The sequence below is a fragment of the Neoarius graeffei genome, chromosome 27 (assembly GCF_027579695.1).
Source record: "Neoarius graeffei isolate fNeoGra1 chromosome 27, fNeoGra1.pri, whole genome shotgun sequence".
NCBI classification, from domain to species: Eukaryota; Metazoa; Chordata; class Actinopteri; order Siluriformes; family Ariidae; genus Neoarius; species Neoarius graeffei.
The window spans coordinates 16,620,456-16,641,135 of NC_083595.1; the positions used below are offsets into that span (position 1 = coordinate 16,620,456).

At 39.2% G+C, this 20,680-nt stretch overlaps 1 protein-coding gene across 1 annotated transcript in view; it reads right to left on the reverse strand.

Annotated features, from left to right (window-relative positions):
* il1rapl1b (interleukin 1 receptor accessory protein-like 1b) overlaps positions 1 to 20,680 on the reverse strand; it is a 1,244,729-nt gene that overhangs the window by 14,000 nt on the left and 1,210,049 nt on the right. Inside the window, exon 10 of the mRNA XM_060911511.1 lies at positions 391 to 561. Within this exon, the coding sequence (XP_060767494.1) occupies positions 391 to 561 (171 nt within the window). The remainder of the gene's footprint in view (positions 1 to 390; positions 562 to 20,680) is intronic.

The following is a 20,680-nucleotide window of genomic DNA, read 5'->3' on the forward strand; positions in this document are numbered from 1 at the left end:
CAGCTGAATTTCTTGTTACGTATTAACATCTTTTTATTAGGTTAATTAAACATTTTAAAAGGTTGTCTGTACAAAGTGTGCCCATGCTCTTCTCTGCTTAGATGATGACATAAAAGCATAGAAGAGTCATGGACTTTTGGACAACTGTTATCTGATCATAAACAGCACTGATGATGCGCGTCTCATGTAGCTATCTAACAACTAATCACATTCACCTAGCTAACAAGGTATGAGACATCTTGAAAATGAAAAAGGAGGGGAAAAAAACACTTTTTTCCAGAATTTAGGCACAGAGATATCCGATGGGTATTTCCAAACAGCTGAACATACATACACACGGACGCTGTGAGAAATGTACATGGAATTTCATGGTTGTAGAGCTGAACTTACTTCCAGTAGGAATCAAATCCCTGTCTGGGATGAAGAGTTTATACCCATAATGTTTTTCCAGAACATCAGGAAGAATCTCCAGGGCAAAACGTTCCTCTTCTCTAGTCTCTTGGCTCCACTGTTCCGGCTCCACTTTAGTGTAGGACAAATATGCATCATAGTCCTTGTTTTCTGCAAAACATACAAAAACATGGTTTTAATCAGTGCACTGTCTAAAATACAGTATACAGTCAGTACTATTGGCTTATTTTCTCTAAACACTTAACATTACATTAATACACTTTTCATAATAACACATCATATGTGGTATAAGTTACATAAATAGCCTGTGTTAGATTTATGACTAAATTGTGTGCAGGCTGTTAGCAGTACTGGAAAATAGCAAAGTAATCAAAGAGGTTGGCAGAACTTTTTTTTTTTTGGATTAGCAAGTCATATTAGATTTTCACAGCTCAGGGCACCTCCTCTGGGCTGATTTACCACAACAAAGTAATCAACAAATCTGGGAGTGAGCAGCTCTCACTCACAAAAGGAGGCTAATGCTCATCGAGCGAGAACAGCATGGGCCATCGATCTTGGACCTTTTCCAAATGACCATTCACTTACTGCCAAGGTAACCTGTGGATATGTGTGGTTTGTGAGCTAACTCATGGTGGCAAGGCTGTTTGAACACACTCATCTAAAATTAGCCCCCAGCAGAGACGTGACGAGGATTTATCGACTTTGACACACTCTCTGTCTGAGGCAGGATGTTACTTACTGTAGATGTTTTGCAAAAGTGGAAAAGCAGCTTTCCTCCTCCTCTTAGACCTTTTTATTTAGCTATGAATAAACAGAAGCGCATGGGGAGAATAAAATTCTGTATAATTTGTTATTTTTACATCTATGACACTGGCTGTAATCACTAATGAACTGTGGCTGCTGTTTTTTTTTTTTTTAGAGTCCCTTTCACGTACAACTCCATTATTGTACTATTGTAAACAATACAGGATAGATAAATTTTCATTCCCACTCAGTCTTCCATAATGGAAAAGTAACAGATATTGTGTATTCCCATTTGACTATATTGAATGAAATTCTACGGAGCATCAACCTCCACGAGACATGAAAAGCATACAAGACCAGATATGACATATAATTGATGAGGTGGCAAGTCCATCGTTTTTGAAAAGCCCAAGCTGAGACATTAGCTAATTATCAACATGGCACAGTCGAGCCATGTCACATCTCTGTTGAGAGAATCTCTTCCTGTTTCTGAATATTTGTTTTGCTCAAGCAAATTCTATTCAGGATATTTTTGCTTATGTCTGCCAATGTTTTCTTTGTTTTGAGTTTTCCACTGGTTGCTTTTCACTGACACAGTATATAGAGGATATTACATGGTTGCACAAAGATATGAAGTTTATCTTCGAGTGGTGAATGTACATATCATGAGTGAGCGAAGCGAACAAGTGATATATTTTTCAACACAAGAAGCTAAACTTCATATTTTCATGCCACTGTGTAATGTTCTTTACAAAAATACACAAGTTGATCAAAAGAATTTTCATTTTAAACTGGTTCACCATTTTGACAACGCGCGTCTAGTCAGCAGGAAAGCATGGGGAGTGATGTCATCAGAGTGAAATATCTGTAATTATTATACATACAGGACACTTTTTCCATGGAATAAAAACATGTATCCTATTCCCTTCTAGCAGGTTTCATTCATTTGGTTTGATAGCATGCAAAATTGTTTGCATATCGCTTATTCTGTGTATTACGTCCCTCTACCCCATGGAGAATGTTGAATATGGTTTACAATATTGCATGGGCCCCATGGCCAGCGAGGGCCTTTCTGTGCGGAGTTTGCATGTTCTCCCTGTGTCCGCGTGGGTTTGCTCCGGGTGCTCCGGTTTCCCCCACAGTCCAAAGACATGAAGGTTAGGTTAACTGGTGACTCTAAATTGACCGTAGGTGTGAATGTGAATGGTTGTCTGTGTCTATGTGTCAGCCCTGTGATGACCTGGTGACTTGTCCAGGGTGTACCCTGCCTTTCGCCCGTAGTCAGCTGGGACAGGCTCCAGCTTGCCTGCGACCCTGTAGAACAGGATAAAGCAGCTAGAGATAATGAGATGAGATGAGAACATTGCATGGTTGTTAAGATAACATGACGTCACATGTCGGAGCTAATGCAAATATTCAGTGAGAAAGTTTTCTGCTGCGCATGCACAGAAGCATTTCTTTGTTCACCGCGAAAGAGAAAGACGTGTTGAACACCCAAAAGGCTACCAAAACTTCATTAGATATTCTTCATGCATATTTACAAGCAGTGGCAAACTGTTACTATTAGAGCTGGGACTTCAGCTTAGCCAAAACTTAGTTGGACACACCAAAAAAGCAACAGGGCAAAGGATTTTGTAAGAGATTCGTGGCAGGCTACCAGGTAGCTCTGTTGTGTGTAGTTGTCGATGTAGATTTTAAAAGTAACAAAGTAAATTACATAGGAAAATCAATACTTAAGTGTAAGTGAAAAATACTGTGGTGAGCATGCATGGAAGAAGAGTCTGGACACAGAAATCTTAGTTTCTTGGTCATTAGCCTGTGCTACTTGCTCCTGATAGCACTGGCTTGACCGCTTTATTAGCATTCGCTAACACTACTGATAAACACTACACCGGCTGGAAGATGACTTGCACCGACTCGTGGTTAAGGTAGTGTTGGCCTTTGAGAAGGCCTAGGGTGATAAATTTTTGGTCCCGCCCACTATAAATCAAAATCTAATTGGTTAATTCATCTGTCACTTCCTACATAAACATACACTGCCTTCTGTCTCAGTAACGAAGTCCGAACCAATGAGTGAGCCAGCTCTAAACTCTTCTCTGCTTAGAGATAAGAAACAAAAAAAATCTCACTGGATAACTCTATTTTAATGTTTTCAGGACAGTAACCCTTTCATTTCTAAAGCAAATTTGATAAAAAATGAGGCCAAATTAGAATTAGAAGAGAATAATTATAAAGAAAGAATGAAAGCAATTAAAGAACTAGAAAAGCACTCAGAGAGCGCAGACCTCCGCCAAGAATCCTTTAAAAAATTCTGGGATCCAGACGGTGATCCGGATCACCACCAAAATTTAATGGATTGTTACTTGTTCCCAGTCACACCTCTGGAAAAAATTTCAGAGCAATCCGTTCATAACTTTTTCCGTAATGTTGCTAATAGACAAACCAACCAACAAACAAACAAACCAACGCTACCGAAAACATAACCTCCTTGGCGGAGGTAATGAAAGAAATTAAATATAACATTTGAAATGCTGATATGTTTGGGCCTTCTCTGAAGGCCTAGAAGGCTCTGACAGTTCCCCTCTCTTTACTAGAGAAAAACATACTAACGGACATTGAAAAACTGGAAAAAAGAGAGTATATAATAATATTGGCTGGCTTTTTTTCATGGTATATCAGATATATTCCATTCAGCTAGCATGATACTGAACTTGTCTTTCACTCGTTCAATATCATGCTAGCTGAATGGAATATATCTGATATGCCACTCAACACCCGCCAATATTATTTAAATATGTCATTCAGATCCATGACATATTTTGGATGAAAAATGTGAGTTTTTCAATACAAGAAGATAAACTTCATATCTCCAAGCCAACATGTGATTTTCTTTTTATTATACAGGCACATTCACAAACAAAAAGTACCCAAATTTATCAAAACAATTCATTGATTTTCTCACGAGTGACATGTATAGATTTATGTCATGGCTTTGATTCTCCATATGGATGTAGCTCGTATGAACAACATGAGAGGCCTATTTCCCAGTAAAACACTCATGTCCATATAATATAAATACTTCTATCATAATATCGCTATATCATCATTTGCATCACTGCCAGCAACATCATGACCAGTCACAACACATTATTCTGATGGTTCTGATTCCCACTGGAGCCATGGCAAAAGATTTCCATAAATGTTACTAGGTTGCCAGGGGATAAATTAATGTTTTGACTTTACTGTTTTGCTCCCATTCCCCATTCCCACAGCACACCATTACAGCATAATAGCGGAAAATATACAGTTTTGACTGAATGTGAATCGGGTATAAGGCTTTGGCTGGAGATCTTATTCTCATATGGCTATAAGCTTTAATGCATTTGGATAAAAACAGGAAAATGCACACCAAATCCAAACAATTAAAAACAGCTGTTATTGATCAGAGTATTATTTAGAGCTGTATAGAAAATCCAGTCTAATTGTAATGCAGTCAGAAAAATGATGCAATGTGGGAAAATGAGGTTTCACTCTCATTAATGAGGTTCAGTGTTGTCTCTATAACCAATCTAAGAAGATTCTCATAAGGGAAACCTGAAGGGCCTTACAGGACCTGTACAGAAATGGCTTCAAGGCCTCTGGGGGGGGAACCATGTCTGTAATTGAACTTCATTTTATTTTATAGAGATATTGTGCATGGTGTATTTAAACTCTGAAAGTAATTTGGTAAGTCTCTTTTCATTAATATGTTGTAGTCAGGATTATTTTTTTGTTACTGTTAATCTCTTGGTAGATACAGCAAAATAGGAATACTTTTTAGTTAGGACACCTACATAATTAAGAAGAATCAATCATGGTTGCATTTGATTTCCAGGCCTTTTTAGAAGACTGAACTACACCATTGTCTGTCCAAGATGTGTTTCACACATTCAAACATTTTACATTCAGCCAAACACCATGGCCATGCTGAAATCTCAAATGTGATGTTCAGAAAGTAGGTCAACAAAATAAGCTCACCATGTTAGCTTGTATTCCTTCAAACAGAAATTAAATCTATTAAATTATTGCAGTGCCTGAGTGAAGACAGCTATATTTGACAAAAAATCAGATAATTAAGAAAGTCCGGTCAATGCAGATGTTAGCTGTCATCCACCAGTGATAGTATGTTCCTAAAGCCTTTCAGTGGTTAATTAAAACCTGTGACATGAAACAAGAATGATTGAACAGTTTGAATGGGCTAGCTTGCTGACTCTGTGATGTCTTTAGTCCCCTAGCTGATCCTAATGGTCCTTAATTTCCTAATGGTCACTCTGAGTTCTTCTTCTAAGTGGCCATTTGAGCACAGCTGTTAAAAATATTTTTTTCTTCAGAGCAAAAATGTACAGAAGGTCTAGACACAAATTATGCTTCCATTTATTTGTTAATGAAGCACAATAAATAAGAAAAGATCACATCTTCCTGCTGCGCCTAAATCCTGCACAATTATTTTGGTCAGGGAAAAAGTCTTCATCTAATATGACAAGTATGGTGTTAAAAAACAAACAAAAAAAACCCCACAACAAACAACCCTGATGTTGCTTCTATAATTGTGAGGGCTAGAGTATGTAATGTTTTGCAGCCATTACACTGGATAAGGTTTTGCCTTTGCTTCTTACATGTCACGTTTGGTCTCTTTTAATTAATATAATAACTGTAATAGACCAAGGTAAGGTCCAACTCTCTAATGCCACCTTCCTCTCCACCTACACTTCAGCAATTCACTGAATTTCAACTCAGTAAATTCCCAGCATATTTAATAGTGAAGACCTGATGACTGCTCCTGGGATTTTAAAGGGTTTAACACTTTTGTCAATAGTTCTTTCACTATTTAATGAAAGTTCACATACTTACACATTTGACTCCTGGTGCCCAAAGACTCCAGCATTTTCAATGACTCTATTCTTTAATGATCTTAATGACACAGTACGCACATATCTGGAAGGTAAAGTGTCAAGATTATGAAGATAGTAAAATGTATTATACCACATTTAATGTTTGATTCTGGTTCAGAAAGTGTTCAGTAACTTTCTATAACATCAACTCTGACAGTAGTTTTGGCATATTAGATACTAGTATATGAACATGTTTATTCCATTTTGTTAAAAAAAAATCATAAAATGTAACAAACCTTCTTTGTGACAACTTATGCAGGGGCTTGGAAGATGGACAGCCGATATAAACAGATTAAAAATGTCTGCAATCGTGTTTATATGGTGAAGTTTTCTGTGAGGAGACATTTACATATTTCTTATTTATAGAGTCTTAGTCCATAATGCTTAATACTTTTTTTTTTTATAATCAGTAATAAAAATTTCCACCTTGAGCTGAACTTTATTTTTGGTCATATTAACCTTGAGTTTTTTTTTTTTTTGGATGTTCTATAACATCAAACATAACTATATGCAGCTAACGTATGGCATGATGTTGTTTACTAAATACAAAATACAAAATTGTTAGCACTGGCAAACTGCTGTGGCATAAGAGGAACAAGCCACTTTGGGATGAGACACTGCTGGGAAATTGCCATAAGAAGGAGGCAACGGCAGATGCAAATGCAGTTTGAATTTATATCAAAGAGACTGGGGAACAAATCCAAAAGAATATTCAAAAGAATAAAACATGGTCCAATAAACAGGCAAAAGGTCATATAATTAGTAAACATCAATATGAGGGCAAAGTCCAAAATCACAAACTGGTAACAGAGCAAAGTCAAAACCTGAATAACAGTAGACAGAAATCAAGGCTTGGTAAGTTCAGGGAAATGTACACTGAGTGTTACTTAGCAGTGTGGATGTTAAAATGCCATTCTCAAACACAGTACTGTGTGGTAGTTATTGTGTTCATGGCCATGACCTAATGGTTAGAGAAGCATCTTTGGGACCAAAAGGTTGCCAGTTGGATTATCTGGACAGGCAAGAATGGCTGAAGTGCCCTTGAAAAAGGCACCTAACTCCAGAGGTGGAAAAACCCGGGTGCAGAAAGTAAAAACCCTGCCACATTTTTGCTCCAGCCAATTCAATGAACCAGCTGATCCTAATTACCACATCCCCTAAGCCAGGTTGATGAGCTAATTGGTGAAATCACCTGTGTTGAGAGCACAGGCAGAAGGAAAACCTAAGCAGGACTTTTACTTTGTCAATCCAGTTTTTCCACCTCTGCCTAACTCCCAACTGCTCCCCAGGCTGCTCTGGGTATGTTGTATGTCACTCTGGATACATTTATGGCTGAGGACTACAGTTGACTTGCTAACTTTAGGACTGCAATTGACATTAACAGATTTGCACTCAAGTTTCTATCAATGAACTTCAACAAACAGACTTCATGCAAAACTATAATGATTTTCCTGGTTACAGAGTTATTTTTTGTGACTATATACAGTGTCTTGCAAAAGTATTGAGCCCCTTTCATATTTGTCCTGTTTTGTTGCATTACAAGCTGGAATTAAAGTGGATTTTGGAGGCTTTGCACCATTTGATTTATACAACATGCCAACCACTTTAAAGGTGCAAATTGCTGTTTTATTGTGACACAAACAATAATTAAGATGAAAAAAAAAAACCCAGAAATCTGGAGTGTGCATAGGTATTCACCTCCTTTTGTATGAAACCCCTAAATAAGAACTGATCTAACCAATTAACTTCATAAGTCACATAATTAGTCAGTTAAGATCAACCTGTGTACAATCAAAGTGTCACATGATCTTCCACATGATGTCTGTATAAATCAACCTGCTCTGGAAGGACCCTGACTCTGCAACACTACTAAGCAAGCAACATGAAAACCGAGCAGCACTCCAAACACCTCAGAGACAAAGTTGTGGAGAAGTATCGATCAGGGTTGGGTTATAAAAAATATCCCAAACTTTAAATATCCTACAGAGCACCATTAAATCCATTATAGCAAACCTGAAAAGAGAAGGCTGCTCACAAATTCTCACAGACCAGGCAATGAGGGCATTAATCAGAGATGCAACAAAGACACCAAAGATAACACTGAAGGAGCAGCAAAGATCCACAGTGGCAATGGGAGTATCTGTCCATAGGACCACTTTAAACTGTGCACTCCACAGAGCGGGGCTTTATGGAAGAGTGGCCAGAAAAAAGTAATTGCTTAAGAAAACGCATTTGGAGTTTGCCCAACAGCATGTGGCAGACTCCCCAAACACATGGGAGAAGATTCTCTGGTAAAATGGGACTAAAATTGATCTTTTTGGCCATCATGGGAAATCCTATGTGTGGCGCAAACCCAACACTTCCCATTACCCTGAGAACACCATTCCTACAGTGAAGCATGGTAGTGGTAGCATCATGTTGTGGAGATATTTTTCATCTTCAGGGACAGGAAAGCTGGTCAGGACTAAAGGAAAGATGGATGGCACAAGGCAATTCTAGAGGAAAACCTGTTTGAGTCAGCCAGAGGTTTGAGACTGGGATGAAGGTTCATGTTCCAACACGACAATGACCTGAAACTTACTACTAAAGCTACACTGGAGTGGTTTAAACATTTAAATGTCTTGGAATGGCCTAGTCAAAGTCCAGATATCAATCAAATTGAGAATCTGTGGCATAACTTGAAGATTGCTGTACACCAGTGCAACCCATCTAACTTGAAGGAGTTGCAGCAGTTTTGCCTTGAGGAATGGACAAAAATCCCAGTGGCTAGATGTGCTAAGCTAAGAGAGACATACCCCAAGAGACTTCCAGCTGTAATTGCAGCAAAAGGTGGTTCTACAAAGTATCGACTTTTTTCTTGGGAGGGGAGGGAATACCTGTGTACACTCCAGATTTCTGATTTTTCGTCTTCATTATCATTTGTGTCACAATAAAACAACAATTTTCACCTTTAAAGTGGTAGGCATGTTGTGTAAATCAAATGGTGCTCACCCCTCCCCCCCCAACATCCATTTTAATTCCAGCTTATAATGCGACAAAACAGGACAAACACCAGGGGGGATAAATACTTTTGCAAGACATTGTAGGACACCATTATAGAAGTGAGTTATTTATAATCATGTTGTCTGTTATCACCCAAATGAGGATGGGTTCCCTTTTGAGTCTGGTTCCTCTCAAGGTTTCTTCCTCGTGTCATCTGAGGGCATTTTTCCTTGCCACCGTCGGCACAGGTTTGCTCATTGGAGATAAATTAGGGATAAAATTAGCTCATGTTGAAAGTCTTTAATTTTCTGTAAAGCTGCTTTGCGACAGTGTCTGTTGTTAAAAGTGCTATACAACTAAACTTGACTTGACTTGGATAAGAGCATCTGCTAAATGCCAGTAATGTAATGTAAAGGTGTGCATGATTATGGTACGTTCCATTTGTACTGGGAAGTTTGGATTTCCATGTTCACAGTCAGAAATGTCAACTGAAACACCCCCTGAAGTTGGAGTTTCAACTCAAAGTCGGAGGAACCTCACCAACCCCAACTTCAAAATCCAAAATGGCTGCTCTGCGCATCAACAATAAAAATCTGGAGTAATATACTGTTTATTCTGTCTTGATCGAGATCACCACTTTGTTTATGGTGAGGCGGCTTGCATACCCTAATGATTCCTGGAGCTATGTCAGCTAGAGTATAATGTCTAGTACTCTTGGTATTGCCATCCATGCCAAATAGATCGAAGGGTAGGGAGCAGATGAAGAGTGATCCCACCCACTGGTCCTCCAGGTTGGGGGTTGGGCTGAGGGCTGTATAGCCAACAATAGTTAACAATGGCTAGAACTGGTATTGCTAATTGGTTTTCTGGCTTGTTGGTAACTTCTGGAGGTAAATGGAACATAGCATCAGAAGTCTAGTGACTGTGAACATGACCGTCATGGGTGTTGCAAAGTATAGTCCATACCGCAGTATGTTTTGTGAAACAGATATTCTTGCCGATTCTGGTGTCGACCTGACAGAAATAATCAACTCTGTTTATAACAGTATAAAATAATTTGAAATTAATTTGAATAATTAGTGTTAAACATACAGACAGACACTCAATAAAGGAATTGAAGAAACAGTGTAATGTGATTCTGGTAGGAGACATACTAGATCTCATCTCATCTCATTATCTCTAGCCACTTTATCCTGTTCTACAGGGTTGCAGGCAAGCTGGAGCCTATCCCAGCTGACTACAGGCGAAAGGCGGGGTACACCCTGGACAAGTTGCCAGGTCATCACAGGGCTGACACATAGACACAGACAACCATTCACACTCACATTCACACCGACAACCATTCACATTCACACCTACGGTCAATTTAGGCTACGTTTACATTAGACCGTATCTGTCTCGTTTTTTTCGCGGATGCACTGTCCGTTTACATTAAACCGCCTGGAAACGCCGGGAAACGGGAATCCGCCAGCGTCCACGTATTCAATCCAGATCGTGTCAGCTCCGGTGCTGTGTAAACATTCAGAATACGCGGATACGCTGTGCTGAGCTCTAGCTGGCGTCTCATTGGACAACGTCACTGTGACATCCACCTTCCTGATTCGCTGGCGTTGGTCATGTGACGCGACTGCTGAAAAACGGCGCGGACTTCCGCCTTGTATCACCTTTCATTAAAGAGTATAAAAGTATGAAAATACTGCAAATACTGATGCAAATACTGCCCATTGTGTAGTTATGATTGTCTTTAGGCTTGCCATCCTTCCACTTGCAAGTGGTAAGTGATATGCACTGGGACCACACACACAGCGGCTCAGTCCCGAAAACACAGCTTGTTCACTTCACTCGCGTGCTCTGTGAGCTGCGCAAGGCCGGAGTGCGCACCCTCCAGAGGGCACTCGCTGTTCAGGGCGGAGTGATTTTGAGCGCAGGATGCCTGCGGAGCCGAGCGTATCCGTGTATTGGTATTGCTGTGTGCACGCAAATCGTGTATTGGTGTTGCTGTGTGCACACTAATCGTTTTAAAAACGTTAATCTGATGATCCGCTGATACGGTCTAATGTAAACATGGGCTTAGAGTCACCAGTTAACCTAACCTGCATGTCTTTGCACTGTGGGGGAAACCAGAGCACCTGGAGGAAACCCACACGGACAACATGCAAACTCCACACAGAAAGGCCCTCACTGGGGCTTGAACCCGGACCTTCTTGCTGTGAGGTGACAGCGCTAACCACTACACCACCGTGCCGCCCACATACTAGATCTCTTGGGTAAAAAAAAAAAAGATATATACTGTATATATTACAGTAATCTAGTCTGTGTGACGCATCTTGTGGTTTATGAAGCAGAAATGACTTCTAGAGTTTTGAGATAGTTTATGGGATTGAAGGACATTTGTGATGATTTGCATGTATACCTCAAACTAAGATAAAGCATAAAAAATACTGTATATTTATCACAAAGAGTCTCAGTGCAAAAAAAAAAAAAGATATCCACAAAGCTGATATCTCTTTGGTCAAACACAGAGTGGTGTTATTATTAATACATCAACAAGGAAAATCATTTTTGTTTTAGCTCAGAATCAATCCCTGGGGAATCCGCAAGATACTGGAACATTTGGAAACAAGCACAAAGTTTCCATGAACTGAACCAGAGAGTTCATGGAGAGTGTAAATAAGCAATGTCCAAGAAGCAAGACAGATACCATGCTAAAATGTTTCTATGCTTAGATCAGTGGTAGCTGGTAGTCTTTGGGAAGGGGAAGCTCTTTTTTTAAATAAAAATGTTATTTGTCATTAGTCAATTATTTGTCAATTTATTGTTATTTATATGTGAATTCTGCTGTGTTTTACTCTGACTCTACCAAGTAAGCTTAAGTATGCACATGAACTTAAGTGTTCCTTGCTTTTCTCATGCCTTTTGTATGCCCTGTCAAAGTTGGCCAAATCTCCAAAACCCAGTTATGACCAAATAATACATCCCTGGGATGGTTTCATGAAGAGACAAGGCCAACAGTACATTCTCTTCATCAAAGCACTCCCAGTTAATCAGTTTACTTTGTCATACCAAGACAACTGAAATGAGTGATTGTGTCTCCCTGACTTTGGAATTAAATCGATCTTGGGCATTGATCTGCCCTGTTGTTTAATTTTGAGCCTCTTCTCGTAAGGAAGAGCATCAAATGTCTTCTCCAAAATCAGGTTGACAACATTAGCAACATTTGTCATTTCACACAACTAACAGCTAGCTGGCAAGATTTCCTCTCTATTGTCTGGATTAAAATAAACAACCTTTACTGCACTGAAACAAAAGCAAGTAACAAACTCACAAACTCTATATTTACAATTTTATTTACAGTATATACAAATGGAAATAGGAACTGTATATTGGTAGGAAAATAATGAGAATGAGCAGCAGCTAGTCTCATGACTTCACTTGCCAACACATCGCATGGACTGAGCTTGAATCCCTCTGATGTGACGTATAATTTGAAAACGCTGTCAGTCATATGACATTCACAAGAGATTAAAGAGTTCCTCCAATCATCATACAGAAGCCCAGCGTCCAGTCCTGCCTTACTGTCGCTGACTGTCCACAGACCCCCAGTGAAGCTGGGCGGCCAATAAATGTCTAGCTTTGCTTCAGTAAGAGCAAAGCATATCCCGTAGTGGCATTAAACTACAGAGACGCTGAGCATTAATGGGTTTTCAATGGGCCATGCTTCCACAGGCTTCTATGGGGAAAAGTCACATCATCAGATTATGATGACCAGCGAGAAATAACTGCTGAATGAACTAGCTGTCAAGCTGAGCACTTTCTAGCACAAAATATCGATTTGGAATAAGAGAGTTAAGTAGTGTAAATACATATTTAACAGAAGAACTTTTTCATGACATTTTACAGGAAGCTGGGCTTCCCCTGTAGTTTTAGAGCAGACGCCTCTGGCTCAAATGATGGTAACAGATGTGGACCTTGAACAAAACAACCTCAAATATTTTGACATTTATTTTAAATAAATGCAAAAATTTGATGTTAGAGAGCCGAATTAACTGAACAGTAACTTGACGCAGTGGAGTTATAGCCCATTAGTTTGCAGAAATTCAGATGAGATGTGATAGGAGGGATTCATTAATATATCTATAACGGTAAAGGAAGCTTAGTTTTTTTATGTCATTTAAATTCAAGGTCGAGAAGTAACTACTTTGACATTCAAATGCTTTAACATATTGTGTGAATGGTGAATACCAGTAGCTTTTGTCCCTTTCTTGCCTTCATGCTTTTCTGTAGAAAGTTTTGGTTTCATAGTAGTTGTCATATTCTTCCAAGGACATTGATTTAGTGTGTTCAATTTCTTTAGGAAACCATTGTTAAATCAAATACAGTGAGTTTAGTGTTAAACGTGTATGAAATTAAACAAATAATGAATAAGACCAGAGTAGGTGACCAGAAAATCAGGAATAAAACACAACGTGTTCTGTTATATGAAAATAATCAATGACGTTTTTATTTGACTAATTTCCAAATAAAAACATGTCCTGAAGTGTTTCCTTCCTCTTATACTGCAGCAATTTGTCAACACTGACATTTTTATTGATTAAAGAATGGCATGTCATATGTTTACTATCCATTTATAATTACAGTTAATGTTGTTGAACATCCACAGAACAAATTCTGCTCTTTTTTCTTTTTTGTCATGTTAGAGAAAAACTATAAATTGTTACAGATGCTAGAGACTCCTTCCAGAAATACTAATTAAAAATGTCATGTTTCTTCACAGAAAAGTGTACCTTATCAACAAGTACATGATAACGTATTAGAACAAGAACATTAATCAAAACCTGTGATTTGCCTTAAATCCCTAACTATTGTCAAATCTGCCATTAAAGGAAATGAATCAACAATCAACAATGATTAATCAGAGCTCATCAAGAGAGAATTCATCAACACTGTGGTATAACAACACGAATGACACCTAAGACAGAGTGCACAAGATCAAGAGGTTCAGACGTTTGTAAAATGAAGATTTGTGAGGCTTGAGCATGAGTATACAGATTAAAATCTATTTTAAGACAGCTCCGGTTGGTTAAAATCCCAGAAAGCAACTCATCTAGAAAATGTTTGATGTGTTTAAGGACAGATTGTTTCAATTCACCCTTGAGATGCAGTCCAAGGTATTCAACTGTAGAACATTCCCCAGGAAAAATCTGTTCACCTCATAATGTGCTACAGTACACTTTAACTGACACCACCTTCTTATTTATTCTAGAAAAGTGGTAAGAGTGTGATATCTATCTATCTATACAGTGGTGCTTGAAAGTTTGTGAACCCTTTAGAATTTTGTATATTTCTGCATAAATATGACCTAAAACATCATCAGATTTTCCCAAAAGTCCTGAAAGTAGATAAAGAAAACCTAGTTAAACAAATGAGACAAAACGATTATACTTGTTCATTTATTTATTGAGGAAAATTATCCAATATTACATATCTGTGAGTGGTAAAAGTATGTGAATCTCCAGGATTAATTTGAAGGTGAAATTAGAGTCAGATGTTTTCAATCAATGGGATGACAATCAGGTGTGAGTGGGCACCCTGTTTTATTTAAAGAACATGGATCTATCAAAGTCTGATCTTCACAACACATGTTTGTAGAAGTGTATCATGGCACGAACAAAGGAGATTTCTAAGGACCTCAGAAAAAGCGTTGTTGATGCTCATCAGGCTAGAAAAGTTTACAAAACCATTTCTAAAGCATTTGGACTCCACCAATCCACAGTCAGACAGATTGTGTACAAATGGAGGAAATTCAAGACCATTGTTACCCTCCCCAGGAGTGGTCAACCAACAAAGATCACTCCAAGAGCAAGGCGTGTAATAGTTGGCAAAGTCACAAAGGACCCCAGGGTCACTTCTAAGCAACTGAAGGCCTCTCTCACATTGGCTAATGTTAATGTTCATGAGTCCACCATCAGGAGAACACTGAACAACAATGGTGTGCATGGCAGGGTTGCAAGGAGAAAGCCACTGCTCTCCAAAAAGAACATTGCTGCTCGTCTGCAGTTTGCTAAAGATCACATGGACAAGCCAGAAGGCTATTGGAAAACTGTTTTGTGGACGGATAAGACCAAAATAGAACTTTTTGGTTTAACTGAGAAGCGTTGTGTTTGGAGAAAGGAAAACACTGCATTCCAGCATAAGAACCTTATCCCATCTGTGAAACATGGTGGTGGTAGTATCATGGTTTGGACCTGTTTTTCTGCATCTGGGCCAGGATGGCTTGCCATCATTGATGGAACAATGAATTCTGAATTATACCAGCAAATTCTGAAGGAAAATGTCAGGACATCTGCTCATGAACTGAATCTCAAGAGAAGGTGGGTCATGCAGCAAGACAACGCCCCTTAGCACACAAGTTGTTCTACCAAAGAATAGTTAAAGAATAAAGGTAATGTTTTGGAATGACCAAGTCAAAGTCCTGACCTTAATCCAATCGAAATGTTGTGGAAGGACCTGAAGCCAGCAGTTCATGTGAGGAAACCCACCAACATCCCAGAGTTGAAGCTGTTCTGTATGGAGGAATGGGCTAAAATTCCTCCAACCCGGTGTGCAGGACTGATCAACAGTTACTGGAAATGCTTAGTTGCAGTTATTTCTGCACAAGGTGATCACACCAGATACTGAAAGCAAAGATTCACATACTTTTGCCACTCACAGATGTAATATTGGATCATTTTCCTCAATAAATAAATGACCAAGTATAATATTTTGTCTCATTTGTTTAACTGGGTTCTCTTTATCTACTTTTAGGACTTGTGTGAAAATCTGATGATGTTTTATGTCATATTTATACAGAAATATAGAAAATTCTAAAGGGTTCACAAACTTTCAAGCACCACTCTATCTATCTATCTATCTATCTATCTATCTATCTATCTATCTATCTATCTATCTATCTATCTATCTATCATGATTGATCCTGGGCAACATACTTTTCAGCATATCATTATTTGCTCTGTGAGAACACTCTTCACTGTATAGAAAAGATGCTATTTGATACAAGCATTTGCATTATGATAAGGGTAAACTCATCACCTTTAAAAAGAATTTCTGACTTTTCAGAAAAGGTTGATGGATTGTGGAAACTTGACCTTGTGTAAATACAGCCCATATATAAACAAGTCAAGTATGTAATTAGTAGACTAGTGAAGCCCAGTCCTCCTCTCAAGTGTGGGTGTTGGAGCTAATACATGTCCATGGGTTGAAAAAAAAAGTCAAGAAAGTGAGATCAGTGAAAAGGATTCATTTTCAAACTTTCTGTTTCGGGTTTCAACAGCCTCCACATATACAGAATGTTGAAACAATATGTAGGGGCTGGCTACACTTATAGCTGCCAGACTGTGATGCTCTCTGATAAAATGCTTCCCAATAAGTGATTCTTTGGAGCTCGTAATGTTGTCCTTTAAGTGGTAAGGTAGTGAAACATGGGCCTTAGGCAAAGTTGACTATTGTATGAATTGCAAGGTTCTCTGAATGTTCTGTCAGTATCGATAGCTTGTGGTACTCAATTCTAAGTGGTTGTTATTCCCATTTTTACATTTATTTCTCATTCTGTTGATAACCGGACTCTTTCTTTCGCCGCAGTGACAAGAGCTGAAATTGGCTTTGCCGTAGCAGCTAGTTTGAACACCTCTATATAAGCATTAAGGCTAATCCAGGGTGTGGTAATATTTGAGTTACCAATCTGGTAGATGGGAAGCAGAAAATGCAGTAGAAATTGGATCTGATGGTTTTTTTTGTTTGTTTGCTTGCATGAGCATATATTACTTACCACAGGCAATCATGAATTTAAAACAAATGCAATCAATCAATTAAATAAAATAATTATCTAATCAAGATAATGTAGGTGGACTCAGTTTAACTTGGAGCATGTCTGCCCAGTAAATAGCCTCTTTGGAACACTAATGTGCCTTTAGAAGCACTTATCTCAGAATGATCCCTCAAGAGCATCTCTCTCTCTCTTGCTCTCCCTCTCTCTCTGACACTTTCCATGCTGATGGTAGCCCAATATGTCTCCTGGCTCCTCTATCTTTCTTCCAAATGCCTCGCCACACAACCCAATCTATTTCCCTTCCTTCCATATCCCCATTCTTTGTCTCTTTATGACCCCAACATCCATATCTGTTCTCCCCCATTCCCCCACACCCTGCTGCTTTCTCTCCCTTCACATCCCACTCTGTCTCTCTACTCTTTGTTCATTCCAGTCTCTTTCTCCCTTTCGTTATTTTTCAAGCTCTTCCCTTCCACTTTTTTTTGCTCATAATTATCCCCCAGAAAGGCTAATCGAGTCCCATCGCTCATCCCTCCGTTGACTGGAAGGGAGCTGTGAGCAATAGATGACAGAGAGGGAGGAGTAGAAAGGAGGGTGAGCAATCTTTCTTTAAGTGCACTGTACTAGCTTTCATTATGATTAAAGCAAAACTTGAGTTCACTTAGGAGGTAAGATGGATAAAGATAGACTGCACATTAGTGAATAAAAAAAGATGATAAATAGAACTCAGGCATGATGCAAATGTGAAAAATGAAAAGCAAGCATGAGGATGTGTAACCTGTTTTATGCTTTATATTTTATCATCAAATTGCAGTTATAGCAAGATGTGGCCTGACAAAGAATCTGAAATCATATAACAAGACCAAAATCAAAGGAAAGATTATATATATATATATAAAAAAGAAAGAATTATGCAAACCTCAGCAAGCTTTATTACAGCTTTTCATTAGAGGTGGACAAAGTACCCAACTTCATTACTTAAGTCAAAGTAGAGATTCCGCTGGTCAAATGTTACTCCGATACAAGTGAAAGTTATACAGTCAAATTTTTACATAAGTTAAAGTACTGGAGTACTTGCTTTTAAAAATACTTAAGTATCAAAAGTAAATTTTCTGTCAATGCATTGTTGTATTATTGCCACAATGCTTAAATGCTTAATGCTTAAAGCCATGGGTGTGTGCATTCCCCAGAAGAACCGCCTCCTTCCATTCTGCCATCAACTGATCGTGTTCAAATAATGCTGCAGAGAAATCAATGAACTTGATTTTATAGTCTGTGGACGTGACCCTAGTGATTACTGATAGGCTATCTCAGTGTCACCTACGAAAAAAAAAAACAATCACGTTTTAGAAAAGAAAAGAAAAAAACATCCACTTTCAAAGCTGCTTCATAGTAACGAGTAACGAGGACCTTGACAGAAATGTAGTGGAGTAAAAAGTATGATATTTGTCTTTCAAATGTAGTGAAGTTAAAGTCATTAGTTTCCCAAAAAAAAATAAATACTCAAGTAAAGTACAGATACTCAAAAAGTGTACTTAAGTACAGTACTCAAGTAAATGTACTTCGTTACTGTCCACCCTTGTTGCCTTGTATGAAAGTGTAAAAGTGAGATCTTTCTGTAGACTCCTGCCAGCTACAATACAATCCACACTAACATGGATATGAAGCTTCTGTTCCTGGAGTAAGCCAACTTAAAAAAAAAAAAAAAATCAATCAATCAATCAATCAATCAATCAATCAATCAATCAATCAATCAATCAATCAATCAATCAATCAATCAATCAGTCAGATTTTATAATGAAAGCCCCAACTTTTAGCAAGCCTCTTGTGAGTTTACTGCCACACTCTGCCTCACATTTCTGTCGTCGGCAGTTGTGCAGAAGTGTGGAGGCAGACGGCACATGGCAGGTGCATCCCATATGCTATCGTAATGGCTCATTTCAGATTACAGACAGACCCATCACTCTCCCTCACTCGTCCATCATTCTTTACTATTCTCCTAGCAGTCACTCCTAAATCACACTTTTCAGCACATCTTTATCTTTATCTCTTTCTCAGTAGTTCTTTTCTCCCCAGCACTTTCATTTCCTTCTGATGGAGAAAATAGATTTTCCTCTTGACTCCAGTTCATGATGCTATTGATGCTAGTGTAGGATGAAGTCAGGTTAAGGGTTAGGCATAATTGCATTTGACCTTGTGTTGGGAATAGCCACAATAAACATTTCCAGTCCATAATATGAACATAGAAAATCTACTGTGCAATGAGAGTGGGCCATCCTTTAGGAGGAGAGGTGGGCAGATCATCAGCTCATCACTATTTAAGTACAAATGAATCATGCTTCTGTCGGGGGAGTGAGAAGGAGAGGAAGAAAAGGAAAGAGAGACAGAGAAGATATAAAAGTCAAAACAAAGAAAGTAAAAGCACAAGAAGAGAGTGTGATTTGGAGGAGGAATATAGTCAACTCCTGATAGAGTAACACTGTCTTTGGATAAACTATTCTAGATACTCTGCAGTCACAAAACCATCTACAGTGTGTGTGTGTATATGTGTGTGTGTGTGTGTGGGGGGGGTGTCTTAAAACTTTTTGTAGCCAGGGGGAGAAGAACAAATTTCACAGACCTCCTCTGAATGGTTGTGTCTCTTTATGTATATATTTGATTGTAATGTGTATGTGACAAATAGAGGCTTTCTTCTTCAGGTTCAGTGCCTGAACCCGAGCCTGTTCCAGAACCAGTGTCAGAGGACAATGGAGCGACCTTTGCCTCAGTCGGCCATGAAGGCATCGTTGTCATCGTCATCCCACCGCCAGGTCCTAACCAGGACTGAAGAATTGCACTAACAGAGCTTGAGCCCACTTCCAGCCCTGAGTCCAAGCCAAGTCCAGAGTTCAAGCCCACTTCCAGTCCTGAATCCAAGCCAAGTCCAGGGTCCAAATCAAGTCCAGAGTCTGAGCATGCTTCCTGCCAAGAGCCCAAGTCATTTCCAGAGCCAGTGTCTAACACAGAGTTCGAGTCATCTCCACAGCTTGAGCCCAAGTCCAGTCCAGAGCCAGAGTGACCTCCAGAGCTCGAGTCCAGTCAACAGCCCAAGTCTAGTCCAGAGCCATCTCCAGAGCGTGAGACCAGTTCAAGTCAGGAGTCCAAGTCTTGTCCTGAGCCCGAGCCCACACCAGAGCCAAGAAAGATGGATTTTCGATCCCAGAGGGAGCTCTTTGGGAGGGTTTCCTGTCACTCTGGTGTGCACACCTGAAGAACTCTCTGGTGCATCCTGGACTGCGCACGTGTCGAGCGACCTCTCACATGCGTGCCGTTAACGATGCACACCTGCACATCATTGAGGAGCAATATGTGCACCTATATAAAGACTGTTTTGACACATGCCTAGGGCGAAGTTTTATGCTATGACTATGCATTACTGAGCCTTATTTCATGTGTCCGATTTCCTGCCTTTCTGATTCCTTGCCTGTTCCTCATTCCTGTTTTCTCATGCCCATGATATCCTGCTTGTGCCTTGCCCAACCTTTCGCTTGTTTTCACGTTTATGAGCCTGCCTGCTGAATTGGACTGTTTGCTTGTGTGTGTGTTTTCACACTACTTTAATAAAGATAATTCTGCACATACATCCACTTTTCACTGCATCCTGACAATCACTTCTGTTCCCGACTAGCTGTCCTTCACAGTCCACTAGTATTTTTCATTAGTGCCAGCTACCTTTTGAATGTTCACCGAAATGTTTCCCATTCATTAGGGAAAATGCTTTACAAGATTATATACACGACATATTCCA